This window comes from Lygodium microphyllum, chromosome 16 (assembly GCF_053477565.2).
Source record: "Lygodium microphyllum isolate KBCC chromosome 16, Lygodium_microphyllum_v1.1.10, whole genome shotgun sequence".
Lineage (NCBI taxonomy): Eukaryota > Viridiplantae > Streptophyta > Polypodiopsida > Schizaeales > Lygodiaceae > Lygodium > Lygodium microphyllum.
In genome coordinates, this window is record NC_141150.1 from 32,179,718 (window position 1) to 32,194,644 (window position 14,927).

The window sequence follows — 14,927 nt, forward strand, 5'->3', positions numbered from 1 at the left end:
AATAATTAATTATAGTGTTAGTAATTAGACTTATTAGTAGTAGTAGTAGTCATAGTATTATTAGTTAATTACTTAGACTTATATAGTATTAGTAGTAGATAATTAGTAGTGAAACGAAAGAGAAAGAAAATGATCCTTTGAATGTATGGAAAAAACGAAAATGTAACGATCTTTCAAACGTATTGAAAAAAGTGAAACCATATTTCATTTGAATAAATAGCATATTTTGAATGGATGGGAGAATGACACATTCTCTCATAATTATTTAAATACAAAGAGACCTATGCCAACTCTTTAGCATGCTATACAGCATGGTTTTCCATTTTATTTATTTTTTCAAGTATTATTAATGTTTATTCATTGATTTTTTAATTTATTTGAATTACTATTAAGCAAAAGAATCGAAAATCATCATTCTCGCATGTAATAGAGATAAACTAACTTTTTATTGTAATTATGAAGTATAGCATATTGTTTTCATGAACAAGTGTAGTGTAGTTGAATGATAAAAATGTATTGTTCTCATCTCAGCAACAATGGACACTACCAAAAAACAAAGTCACGGGGCATCCTTCAAGACTTCTAGAAAAAGGAAAACTATGACTTGTAGGAAAACATCATTAAAACCCTTTGATACAACTTGGTACAACATAGACAAATCCGAATCATCTTGGGCAACTGAATGTGAAAGCATCATTAAATGACTAACAATGTGTGCATCTTATCATATAGTCACAATGCAACATCATGATATCATCTCGCAAAAGGACGATGCATCAATAGAAGAAATACAAGTAACAATGACTTTGTTGACTTGCACTATATAGGTATAGATATTCATTCTCCTTTCAATATTCTCCATGTATCCTTACTATATTTAAGAGGAGGTCGGGGGCTGCTGCCACGTGGCAGCCCCTAGCCTCCCCACGAACAATGGCGGGGGCGGGTGCCACGACAGCACATGCCCGTCCTCGACCTGCGCACCGCCTCGACCAGCTCCCACCTCGATCTCATCGACCTGAGTGCTCTGATTTGGATGCTCTCATCCTATCGGAAGGGGAGACGGCGACTCAGTTGAGTCGAGCCCCTCGCCGATGCTACTGGGAGGCAAGAGTGGAGTACGTCCTGAACAAGACAGGACACAGTTTAGGCAGAGAACGGGGCACGTCCACTGAGCTGTGTAAGAAGAGTCCGCTTCTGCCCATCGCCATCGCTCGAAGCGTCAATCCTACTGCCATGCTTCTCTCTCTCTCTCTCTCTGTGACCCTGAAGAAAAATCTTGCGACGACATGGCGGTGCTCTCTCTCTCTCTCTCTCTCTCACAGACCCTGAAGAGAAATTTCACGACGACATGGCGGCCCTCTCTCTCTCTCTCTCTGTGCTGATCTATTCCCGGGTATCTAAATGTGTAATTTGTAGTATGTGGTCCATTTTTTCTCTACACTAAAATAGGCTAGGCAGATCTACGCAGTATATCAACATCAAGGTGAGGAATTGCAGAGGAAATCACTATTCTGAAGGCCTCAACAATATTTCTATTCCGTGGTACAGGTAGGGCAGCATTCTGTAGCCCCGTGTGAACTCCGTGTCTGGCATGTACCCCGCGAACACATCCTGCTTCTCCACCCTCCCTGTGTCGAACAGCACCTTGATGCTCCTCTGATCCAGCAGCATCACCACCCTCAAGTACGGGAACAGCGACGGCCCCGGCGGCATGTTCACCCTCACCACCGTGCTGCCGTGGCGCCTCATCAGACTGTAGAAGAAGTCGTTTGGCCCCTGCAGGATGAAGTAGTTGAGCCGATCCTGCAAGAGGCCCAGTAGCGACGGGCCATAGCTGCCTGGGACCACGGAGCAACAGCATGAAAACTCTCTCTCTCTCGCTCTCGCGGAGGCAAACACGCATACCCAAGGTAGGTTTATGAGGGTTCTATCTCACAGAAAACAAAAACCTTTTAGTAAGCCTAAAACACAAATGACTTGAGTGGGCATTTCTACAAAGAAAAATTGGACATTTTTTAAAAATAAGGCGCAGTTTATTTATTGAGAACGCGGGGGCGTCCAGCACCCCCCCAAAAACCGCGTCCGCCCCGGCGCGAAGCACCGGGGCAAGTCTAGGCGCGGAGCGCCTAGTTTAAATAATGCAAAAGCTTATCTACAAAAGTACTTTATTTTAAGACACTTCACATATCTAAACACCATCATTAAAATCGCTACATACTCCTTTACTTAGCTGAGCATGGCAACCTAGTTAATGGTCACCAAAGATGGAACCCACAAGAGGGAGAGGGAGAGGGAAAGAGAATTCAAAGCCATACCTAATGAGGGTAGACTAACAGCAGACAGCTGCTGCAACAATTGTAAAGAGCTCCCACATAATCTTAACGCCTGCAACATAGAAGGTACTCCGACGATGTTGCAGCATCCCTGCAGCATCATCTTCTTAACCATAGCCCCAGCTGAAGGGGACCGATGCAGAGAGAGGACCTGCAGCAGCAACTTCTTCATCGTTGTTGCTGCTGAACGGGAGGGATGCAGAGAGAGCTCCCTGCAGCGGCATCTCCTTCAACATTTCTCCTGCTGAAGGGGAGGGATGCAGAAAGGCGTGCCTGCAGTGATCCAGCAGAAGTTGATCGATGCCCTGCGCACTTGCAAACAGGAGAAGGATCTCGGCCATGCCCAGAGTCTGCATGCCTACATGCGCCACCATCAGCTTGAATCGCACCCCGTGCTCGGAAACTATCTTGTTCCCATGCTGGTGGAGTGTGGGAGTTTGCGTGACGCTGAGTGCGCTTTCGATGCCCTCGTCAGTCCCAACGAGCACTCGTGGTCCTCCCTCATGTCCGGATACATCAATGGTGGCAGACTCCATCAGGCACTCCACCTGTATGACCGGATGCAACAGGATGAGTTCACACAGCCTGACAGACGCATATACCTGGCCTTGCTTAACAGTTGCGCCAAGCTGAAGGACACCAAAAGAGGCCTTGGACTTCATTTGGATATTGTCAAACGGGGTTTGGATATAGACATATTCGATGGTAGTCCAATGTTAGGCAATTCGCTGGTTGACCTGTATTGCAAGTGCAACTTACTCTGTGAGGCACAACAGGTTTTTGACAGGCTTCCATTTCGAAATGCAGTTTCATGGTCTGCACTTGTGGCAGGATATGCTGAACAAGGGTTTGCAAAGGAAGCAGGAGAGTGTCTCAAAAGGATGCAGATAGAAGGTGTGTCTGCAGATGCTGTTACATTTGTCTGCAGCCTGAAAGCCTGTAGTGGCACAGACAGCCTGGAAATAGGCCATGGAATACATACTGAAACAGTTCTGAGGGGTTTGGAAGCAAATGTCCAGGCGGGGAGTGCTCTGGTAGGTATGTATGTTAAATGTGGATCGATAACAGAAGCACAAGAAGTGTTTGACCAGCTACCACGTCGAAATGCTATTTCATGGACTGCACTAATTACTGGATATTCTGAACATGGGCTTGGTGAAAGACTGGGAAATTGTCTAGATCAGATGCGGTTTGAAGGTGTGGCTGCAGATATTGTGATGTTTGTTTGCAGCCTGAAAGCTTGTGGCTCTGTGAGAGCATTAGATCTCGGCTGCATATTGCATGCAGAAGTAACAAAAAGGAATTGGGAACGAGATCTTCACGTAAGCAGCACTCTGGTGGATATGTACGCCGAGTTTGGTTTGCTTGCAGAAGCATGGCAAGTGTTTAGCAAGCTGCCAGTTCGGGATACAGTCTCGTGGAATTCTTTGATTGCAGGCTACACTGAACATAGCCTTGATAAGGAAGTACTGAATTTTTTCCACAAAATGCAGCTGGAAGGTATCTCTATTGATGATACTACTGCTGTTTTTATTTTGAAAGCTTGTGGCAGTGTCGGAGCTTTAGAAATAGGCCAAGAGATACATGCAGAAACAATGAAGAGAGGCTCTGATAAAGATATATCTATGGCTAGCACATTGATTGACATGTATACAAAGTGTAATTTGCTAGAAGATGCTCATCAATTGCTTGACCAGCTGCCAATGCATGATTCAGTCTCATGGGCTACTGTGATTTTTGGATATGCTGAACGTGGTTTTCCTGAGGCAGCTGAAAAGCTTTTTAGAGACATCTGGTTGAAAGCTGTACCTGCTGATTCTCTCTCACTTGTTTCAAGCCTGAAAGTTTGTGGCCGCATTGGATCGTTAGAAAAGGGACATGAAGCACATATGGAAGCACTGAAAAGAGGATTGGAAAGTGAGCTTCATATGAGCAACTCATTGATTGATATGTACTCCAAATGTGGCTCCTTTGCAGAAGCACGACAATTGTTGGATAGATTGCAGGATCCTGGTTTATTATCATGGACTGCACTAATTTCAGGATACACTGAACACCGGCTTGATCAGGAAGTGCTAGAATGTTATGCCCAAATGCTGCTGGAAGGTGTGCCAGTGGATGGTGCCATATCTGTTTGCAGTTTGAAAGCATGTAGCAATACCAGAACTTTAAAGATAGGCCAAGAGATACACACCGATTTAGCAAAAAGGGGACTGGAGAGTGAACTTTTTGTTGGTAGTGCACTTGTGGTTATGTATGCCAAATGCAATTTGCTAGCAGAAGCACGCCATTTGTTTGATGAGCTGGCAATCCGTGATGCAGTCACATGGGCTGCGCTACTTTCAGGCTATGCTGAAAATGGGATCGATGAGGAAGTGCTGAACTGTTTCACAAAGATGCAGCTGGAAGGCATTTGTGTAGATGCTGTTACCTTTGTTTGCAGTTTGAAAAGTTGTTGCACATTAAGAGCATTTGATATGGGTCAACAAATACATGCTGAGACAATAAAGAGGGGATTGGAGATGGACTTTTATGTGAGCAGTATCCTGGTGGATATGTACATAAAATGCTGTTCACTAGCAGAAGCACACCAAGTATTTGAGTGTTTACCAGTTCGAAGTGTAGTTTTGTGGAATGTGCTGATTACGGGATATGCTGGACTGGGTCTGGATGGAATTGTCCAGAACTGTCTCCAACAAATGCAGTTTGAGGGCCTCTCTCCTGATTCTGTCACTTTTATTAGCAGTTTGAAAGCCTGTGCCACTGCAGGAGCTCGAGACAGAGTCCTAGAGATTCATACTGAATTAATAAAAAACGGGTTGGAAAGAGACTTGTATATCGGTAGAACACTGTTAGCAGTATATGCAAAGTGTGGCTTGCTTGCAGAAGCACGCCAGGTGTTTAATCAGCTACCAGCCAGAGACACAGTCTCATGGGCTGCAATTATGGCTGGTTGTGCTGACCAAATTCTTTGTTTGAAACCAGGCAATTACATCCAAGAAATGCACATGGAGGGCATATCTCCTGATTCTGTCACTTTTATCTGCAGCTTGAAAGTATGTGGCACCACAGGAGCTATAGGAACAGGGCAGGAATTACATGCTGAAACTGCTAAACTAGGATTGGAGAAAGAGCTTCATCTGGGTAGCACACTTGTGGACATGTATTGCAAATGTGGGTATTTTGCCGAAGCTAAGCATGTTTTCAACAGGTTGCCACTTCGGGATGTGGTTTTATGGAATACATTGATCTCAGGCTTTGCTGACCATGGGCTTGATGAAGAAGTACTCAAATCTTTCAAACAAATGCAGCTGGAAGGTGAGCTGGCCGATCCGGTTACTTTTCTTAGCTGCTTGAAAGCTTGTAGTAATGTAGGAGCTTTGGAAACTGGCAGAGACATACATGCTGAGATCAGGAAAGCTGGGTTTGAAGGAAATCTTACAATTGGCAATATGTTGGTTGATATGTATGGAAAGTGTAGCTCAATTGTAGAAGCTCAGGAAGTGTTTCGCAAATTACTTGTTCGAGATGTTATATCATGGACTGCTATGATAAAGGCCTATGGAGAGAACCATGAGGGTCTGATGGCTGTGCAATGTTTTGAGGAGATGCAAGAGCATGGCATAAAGCCAAATTCGGTTACATTTACATGTCTTCTTGCTGCATGCAGCCATGCCAGTCTACTTCTCAAGGGTCAAGAGTATTTCAAGGTGATGAAAGAGGTGCACAATATCAAACCGACATCAGACCACTATGCTTGCATGGTTGATCTTTTTGCAAGATCTGGACATATTTTTGAGGCCGAGAGATTCCTTGTGGCAATGCAAAAACCTCCATCTTCTGTGCTCCTATTGAGCTTGCTTAATGGCTGTAAAATTTATGGCAAAGTGGAGGCAGGAGAAAGATGCTTTCAGCAACTTGTGGAGCTCAGTGAAGATGATGCGTCTGCATACTTGCTGATGGCAGATGTATATAGTAGTGCTGGGAGAGTGATTGATGCGAAAAAGGTAGAGGACTTGAGAAAATTTGTAGGGGCAGGGAAAAAGCCCGGTAGTGCATCATTAGAGGTGAACATGAAGTTGTATGAGTTTGTCGTGGGTGTTAATCCGAGTGTGGGCATGTCAGGAATGTTAGAAATCCTGAATTTTCGGTTGAAGGAAAAAGGACATGTGCCAAGTCTAGATATGGGCGTAAGGTTCACGTCCAGTGAGAAGAGCAATGGCTTTGCCTCTACACTTGTAGGAAAGTATTTTTCGTGTATAACAGCCCATGAATGCACTATTATGTCTAATAAAACCTTAAAACAGTGTGATGACTTTGCAGCTCAACGTTATCTTACAGGTTCATAGATTTTTAAGGACATATTGTGAAATGTTTAACTTCATTAATCATCTAGCTTGGAAGTGATATTGTTGAGCATTTTTAGATATCCTATGGTACAAAGTTGAAGCTAAATGGGAAAAGAATATCAACCAATCTTGGAACCAGTGTTTACTTCCAGCAGCACATCTTTGTATCCTTCTTGACTGAAGCAGCCCCAAGATCCCTTCCAACAACTTAACTTTCCACCATCAAAATGTCTCACACATGATCTTTTCTCCAGTCTAAGCCTTCATTATGTGAACTCAACAACTCAGATCTTCAATCAATCTCCCAACACACAACAAGGCTTCTTCACACTACATTCACTTTATACGGTCTTGCATTTCATTATAATAAATGTATTTACATATGCCACTCATAAAAACCCAATCACCATCTCCTAAACCAAAAGTAGATTCTTCATTCTAGGACTTACAACATGTAGTTGCATTGGGTTGTTTCTAGAGAATTGTTCTCTCGCATCACCACCTAATCCCTGTCAATTCTTGTTCTCTCAATGACCTATGCACAATCATACAAATAAAGTATATGTTTGCCATGCAGTAAGGTTTTCTTTGGTAGATTTTGTATGTATAACATGTTCCATAATATGTAGTACAATTTGTTTGTTGATGAGCATTTGCCAAAAAGGACCCAACTTAAATAAGCAGACTTGATTTGTTTAGCGTGCATGGATGGGCCAAGTCTTACATGTTGTCAAGATGCATCTCATAAAGCATCATTGAGATTTGTTCTTGGTTTTTTTTGTTTTGTTTTGCTCTTCTTGGTTTAGGATCATTTGAGGTACAAAGGATCTATTTATTGGATGTTTGCTTGTGCAAATGGTTTAGTTATGGTGAAATGGAAGGACTTTGGAGGTGGAAGGCTTTGGACAATATTGAGTAGAGTGGCATTGAACATGTGATTCAAAAACTTTGAAATTTATGCTCAATGTTTTGCTCTTCTTGGTTTAGGATCATTTGAGGTACAAAGGATCTATTTATTTGATGTTTGCTTGTGCAAATGGTTTAGTTATGGTGAAATGGAAGGACTTTGGAGGTGGAAGGCTTTGGACAATATTGAGTAGAGTGGCATTGAACATGTGATTCAAAAACTTTGAAATTTATGCTCAATGTTTCAATGGGTGTCAATTTTCAAGAGCCTATGTATATATTGCATGCATAGTGCAAAAATGTTTGAGAAGAATTGAAAGCTGTCACTTGATAGACTAAAAGGGTCAAATTTCAAGGCCATTCTAGATATTCCATGATCAATAATCCATTGTGCAATGCACTATCCATGAAGAATCATTGAACAATTGCTACTATGTTTTGCATGGACTTGGTAGCCTAAGTCAACATAGGTTAAGGCAATCACAAAAGACTTTGTCAGACACAGTGAAATGTGAAGATTGAATAGGATTAGAGAAGGTTTAAGGATGGCTGGAGACCTACTTAAGAAGCCTTCTATTCAATAGATGGAAGTGCATTCATAATGTAGCTATAGACCACACAACCAATGCTAAAGCACATCTATTTTAATACTTTGATAACACATTATATATAATCACACCCCTTGGCTTGCAAATTAATATGGTAGTTTGATAATTTGGTTAACTTAGAGAAAGGGAAAAACACATTATTAAACTCATTCTAGTTATTTTAGCTATACAAGGCACAATGGAGGAGTCTAAAAGAATTATCACAATGGACATACAACATTGAAGTGAAGTTCCTTAGCTAATATATTTTTTGTATAACATTATTGACATTTATAAGTGAATAAGGAAATGGATCATTCATAGAGACAAAGGAGAGAGTAATGACAAAAATCTAATGTACTGACAACTAAACATGCTCTAAGATGATACATAAAATAGATAAGAAAAGACTTGGGTACTCGTAATCAATAACACTTCTTCAAAAATGACTATTGACAACTAGACATGCTCTACGATGACAAGTAAAATAGATAAGAAAAGATTGGATACTCGTAATCAATAACACTTCTTCAAAAATGACTATCGACAATTAGACATGCTCTATGATGACAAATAAAATAGATAAGAAAAGACTTGGGTACTTGTAATCGATAACACTTCTTCAAAAATGACTCAATAAGAATAATTGTTACTTGATGAAGATACTTACTACATAATAAGTATTGGAAGTAAAATAACAAGATTAGACTCTATCAGTCCCCCATTTGTGGTCTCCTTGAAGATGGCCCAACTTCATCTTCCACTTGCAACATTTTCTCCACCTATGTTTTGTAATATTTAGGAAACTATATTTTTCATACATAGTGAATATTTTTGGATCATTAGGCCATAGGATGCATATGCTAAATGATAGCTACAAGCCCTTCTCCAAAGATTTACAATTCTTACGTTTTCAAATATGTCTTAACAATGTCTTTATTACTATAAACAATAGAACTCTACTTATCCCTTGATAACTTATGGGGTGAAATATGGCTAGCTTTGAAAGGGTTGCTTGATTTACTACCCTAATGCAAAGTCCTTACCCAAACCTCTTTTCCACTTACCAATCCATGCCCAATAAATTCATCATCATATACCACAACCTACAAACTAACATCCATTTAAATAGCACAATTCTTAGAAAGTCTTCATATCTTGACTAAACGAACATAACTTGAAACAAATATTCTAATTCTTACCTAAAAGCGGCTTATTGCTTCCTCTTTGAAATATTTCATTCCTCCATCTATGAAGGTGGAGGAGTCAAATGTTCCTATACTCTTCCCATGTGAGAAATATTCAATTTGCAATGTGTCACTTGAAAGTTTTCCTTAGTGGAAGTTTGGACTCATATCAAAGTGTATCATTATTATATCATTGTTAATGCCCTTGTAACAAAATGCAAATCATTGTCTTTGACATTTGAATCTAAGAAGATATTTGTGTTAAGATATCGAGCTCCACTCGTGATATGCCAGGGTGACCGTTGTGCATTTATGTCACCGACTTGTTAGCTGTAGATGCGGTTGGTACACCGCCCATGAATAATAGCTAGATGACAGCTATCCTTATCTACTCTAGTTCGTGGCTCAGTTAGTATGCCACCTTAGTTAGTTGAGTTTGGTTTGAGACCCATATATAGGGTTCTTCTATTTCTATGTACTTGAGTTCTTTTTGTCTTACACAACTAAGAAGAGGAAAACTGTTTTCAGCCTCCACCTGTGTGTGTATTCCCCCATTGTGCAAGCAAGAAAGCTACAAGTGAGACTCCTTCCTTCTCTCCCACAATCTTGACAATTTTCTCTAGTCTTCCTAAACAAATGCATTATCTTCTTCAAGATTTTGTGAGATTATAGCTAAACAATCGTCCTTCCTAATACTTTTGTCTAGAATTGTTATACAATAATCTAGAGAGGGAATCGATAAAAGTAAGTTTCCACTAAGTGTTTATAATCTTAAGTATCTTAGTTTTTCTACATAAGTGAGTAATGAAGCTTATTGTATATATTTATTTTTGAATTCGTATATGAGACCACTTATCAATCCTAATCTTGAACTTCAGAGGGAATGTTGTGATTACTATAGCAAAGCTCACCAATTTCACCTTGGCATAAAAAGATGCAGAACTTAGAGTGTAACTTGGGGAATGGTAAACCCTTGCATCTAGATTTGAGTCAACATGAAGATACTATGATTGATCTTAAGATACCGAAGTGGGTTGAGAAACTTAAACTAATTAGACTCTACAAGTTTAGTGATCTATGGAAGGATAAGTCTAAGTATAAACCATTAGGGAAATTTTGAGGTCTTGAAAATGACTTTTAGGGTGTAAAGAGAGAGTGCTCTAGACCAATAGGAGCAAAGTTTTTGGAATGAAAATTTCATTTTTGAAAAATTAAAAATAATTTAATAAAAAAATAAATATGATATTGTCACAAATTTTTGTTATGAATATCTATTTTTAATATCTATTTTAATTATGATTATGACATCCTTTGCATTAATGGCATAGGGTCTCAACCACTTTACATTAATGAAATATTTGGGATTGTATGATAATGACAATTGAATCTAAATTCAAATAACACAAAAAAATTTAAGGTCATATTATTTCCCTCCTTTGGTTTGTTCTTCTTGTCTCTTTCCTTCCTTTGTGGTAGCTTGTTTCTCTCTCTCACTTCTCTTTTCCATGGATACATAAATTCAACCATCAATAAGTCAGCCAAGCTTTGAAATCACATCCATATTTGTATTTAATTTATTTTCAAAAAAATGGAATATGAATTTCTATTATCATTCGCAAAGATACCGTTGAGATGTTGAGTTTTATATGAGTTGATATCCACTATGCATCTTGGTGATGTGGCATGATATTATTCACTAGCATGTTAGATGACCGACTTGAGGATACACCAGTGATTCTACAACTGGAGTACACCCATGTAATCCATTCTTGGTTATGACACATTCATTGTGTCACCTCTTCTTTCCTTAGCGGGTTTACACTTAGTGACTGCATATACATACGTTGTGTTACTTTCATATTAGTTTTTAATCATGTTGTAGACATAGTTCTTTGCGTGGAAGAAGAAAAAGAAAGAAGAAGAAGAACATTTCGGGCCTATCTCTTCATGTTTTCAAGTCTCCATTGCTTTTGTATGTGTGTCTGTTCTTCGGTACTTCACCTCTCTCTCCTTTGTCTATTTCATGGTATCAGAGCCATCCCACAGTTGCACGAAGCTCAATTGAAGGAGCATGAAAATAAGCAATCAAGCAACGAGTAAGAAGCTCTTCCACCTTGCTCAATTTGCCTTAGGTTATAGCCACAGGAGGCTCTTGAGGCTAGCATGGATGTAGTCTTTGATTACAGTGAAACTTGGTGAGCAGGAAGAGTAATGTATATACTACATATAATCCATGTAGGGCTTATTCGTCATTGTGATTTTTGGCATATGAGGTCATTTCAGCCTCCATTGTGGACTTGCATGTGTACCAATAGTAGTTTTGGGTATATTGCAGTTTTGGCTGTATTGGTTGTTTATAGATGCACATGTTATAGCTTTCGAATCTGTAAGGTTTCAAGTGTTTGCTAGGTTGTAGACACAAAAGGCATTTGCATACAAATTATAGATTGCAGTTATTCTTGTGTAGTCAGTGAAAAAAGCTGCATGCTTAGTTGTGGTGCACCTTGTATTAGCTCGCTTGCAAATTGTAATTTTTTGCAAGTTATTTTCTTTTTTTAAATGACTGAAAACTTCAACCAGATTGTCAAAGTAAGAAGCTCGATAAGAACAATTATCATGCATGGACATCAGGATGACAAATTTCTTGAAGGGCAAAGGTGTTTGGAATTATATTGAAGGAGACATGGTAGTGGCATCCGAAGTTCTTGTGTAAAATGTTAGTGCAAAATATGCAAAGGCTAAGAAGGATTGAGAGTAGATATACAGTAAAGTCATGTATTGTGGCTATCGATTAGTGTCATAGATAGCATGATGGGCTATTGGTAGAAATTTGATACCCCCGCTATTGCATGGAAAAATCTTATAAGGCTATTCAAAGTAAAAACAAAGGCCAAAAAGTTGCAGCTCAACTGAGAGCTGAACCAAGTGAGAAGAGAGAACTTGTCCATTGAAGATTATGACTTGAAGATCAAAAGTATTGTGGAAGCTCTTGGATCTATCCAATGTGGTAGTTGTAATGATAATGTTGTGCATGCATGCTTAGATGGACTTGGAGATGAATACAAGAGCTCTAGGTCATCTATGAATACGAGGGATGATATTCGTAATTTTGAAGACTTGATTTCTATGGTGATACTTGATGAGAAGAGCCTTGGGTTGAATTCCTATTCTTCTCAAAGCAAGAATAATTTTGAACAAGTGTTTTACTCTTCTAGTAGAGGTAGAGGTCATGGCAGAGACCGAGGTGGTGGTTGTGGTCAAAGTTATGATGCACAGTACAATAGAGGAGGATAGTCTTGAGGAAGGGAGAATCAAAGAGGCCAAGTTATAGATTTTGATAAGTAATAGAATTTTGGTGATAGCAAAGAGTGTTGGAATTGTGGTTAGAAAGACCGTATTTCTAAAAATTGCTTAAAAGAGAAGGCTAAAATTAGAAATGGAAAAAAGCAACAAGGCAATTATGCATCCAACAGTAGTAGAAACATCGATGACATAAGTGAATAGTTATTTGTTATGTAGTACTTTATGAATACTTTAACTGGTATGTAGACTTAGGTGCCTCTAACCATATGGCTTCTCATGGAGAGTGGTTTAGAGAGATGTGCAGTCTAGAGTCTCCAAGCTATGTAGAGACATAAGATGATACATCTAACCCCATAACTCATGTTGGAAATGTTTCTTTGAGTATGTCAGATGGTAAAACTAAGTACTTGGATAATGTGTTGTATGTACCAAATATTACAAAAACTTGGTTCCTATTGGTTAGATAATAGAACATGGATTGCAAATTTGGTTCATATATGATTCTTATTATGTAGAAAATCTCAAAAATGATTGTAGGTTGATTGAAAAAGGAAAATATGTTGGTAAATTGTTCACTCTTTATGTAAGTCTGCCTGAAATGGATGTTGCCATATTTGCACAAGGTTAAGGTGTTGTATATTGAAATTTAGCATAAGAGAATTAGTAATGTGAATGTGTAGTGGCAAAAAGATATGCAATCAAAATAGGTTGTGAATGGTTTGCCTAAGTATACAGTTGATGGGATGCATAAAGTATGTGGAGCATGTTAGTTTGCAAAGCAAGGCATGGGTTTCCACATGAAAGGCATGTATGTAAGAAGGCACTTGAATTGATACATTTTGATGTATGGGATTCTACAAAGACTACAACTTTGAGTGGTTGCAAGTATTATGTTTCTTCCATTGATGATGCATGAGAAAAATGAGATGTTCGCTCACTTTAAAAGCTTTAAGGATTTGATTAAGAAGGAGATAAGGCTACATATTAAATTCCTAAGGTTGGATGGAGGGGAATAATATCTCTCTAATGAGTTTTTTGTTTTTTTATAAAAAAATGGTATATAGAAGCAATATATATATAGATATACTCCATATAGCAAAATGGAGTTGCTAAGTAGAAAAACAGACATATTGCAGAGGTGGCTCGTACTTTGATGTCAAAATGCAACTTGCCTCATTACTATTGGGTTGAAGCAATTGCTCTTGTTATATACATTATGAACAAGACATTAATAGCCTATTGTACATGGTATGACACCCGAAGAGAAGTTTATGAGTAGAAAGCCAAATCTATCCCATTTGAAAGTATATGGATGTATTGCTTATGTGCATATTTTACCCTAATGAATTGCATAGTAAAATTGGATCCCAAAGCAAAAAAATGTATATTTGTTGGATATTCTATTGAGCAAATGGGATGTAGATATTATAACCTTGTTACACGTGAGCTAGAAGTTAGCAGGGATGTTTATGCAGTTGGGACATGCGCATGAGAGTGGCTATGCATAAAACAAGTCACTAGTCATAGACATTGAGTGTACCACAAGAGTTTCCTAGTCATGATTGTGTTGATAGATCTTGGAGTGGTAGATTGAGCTCATAGATTATTGCACCAAGTACATCACAAATTTAAAAAAAAAAGGTAAAGAAAAAGTTGGGGACTCACTTTTTATGACAAATTTATCATCAGGTTTCTCTCATGTTGATGCTGATTCAGATGGTTCTGAGCAAAGCTTAGATGAGGAGCTTGGGATTCTATTTATTAAAACACTTGGTGTGCAGAAGGCACAAGAGGATGCTAAAGCAATTGGTAGTGATCCAGGTCCAGGCAGGTCAACACATTGATTGACATATGATAGCCATGTAGCTCATCACTATGCATACATGGCTACGGTTGTATAGGATGTGGGTGCAATGGAAAATGAGTGTTGGGATTGTGCTATGGATGAAGAAATGAATGCACTTATGGGATACTGAAACATGGAAGTTGGTACCTTTACCTAAAGGCAAAAAAACTATAGGTTGCAAATGGGTTTACAAGGTCAAGTAGATCGATCTATTGAGAGTTATAAGGCATGACTAGTTGCCAAAGGGTATGCATAGAATCATGGTATTAATTATGAGGAGAATTTTGTTGCTCTGGCTAAAGTGGTCACTGTAAGGGCTATCATAGTAGTAGCTACATCAAAGGGTTGGATTGTGCATCAAATGGATATTAAGAATGCCTTCCTTGTAGGGGGGGTTACAAGAGGAAGTTTAT

General features: G+C 39.1%; 1 protein-coding gene across 1 annotated transcript; it reads left to right on the forward strand.

Annotated features, from left to right (window-relative positions):
- The first annotated feature begins 2,248 nt into the window (after nt 1-2,248).
- Nucleotides 2,249-6,982, forward strand: LOC148022669 (pentatricopeptide repeat-containing protein At2g33680-like). Its single transcript, XM_087695611.1, has one exon. The coding sequence runs from the start codon at nt 2,594-2,596 to the stop codon at nt 6,683-6,685; it is 4,092 nt and encodes a 1,363-aa protein (XP_087551737.1). The 5' UTR covers nt 2,249-2,593; the 3' UTR covers nt 6,686-6,982.
- Nucleotides 6,983-14,927: the final 7,945 nt, after the last annotated feature.

Bases quoted from the DNA above. Each gene is read 5' to 3' on its own strand.
- LOC148022669 (XM_087695611.1), top strand. From the start codon at position 2,594: ATGCAGAAAGGCGTGCCTGCAGTGATCCAGCAGAAGTTGATCGATGCC.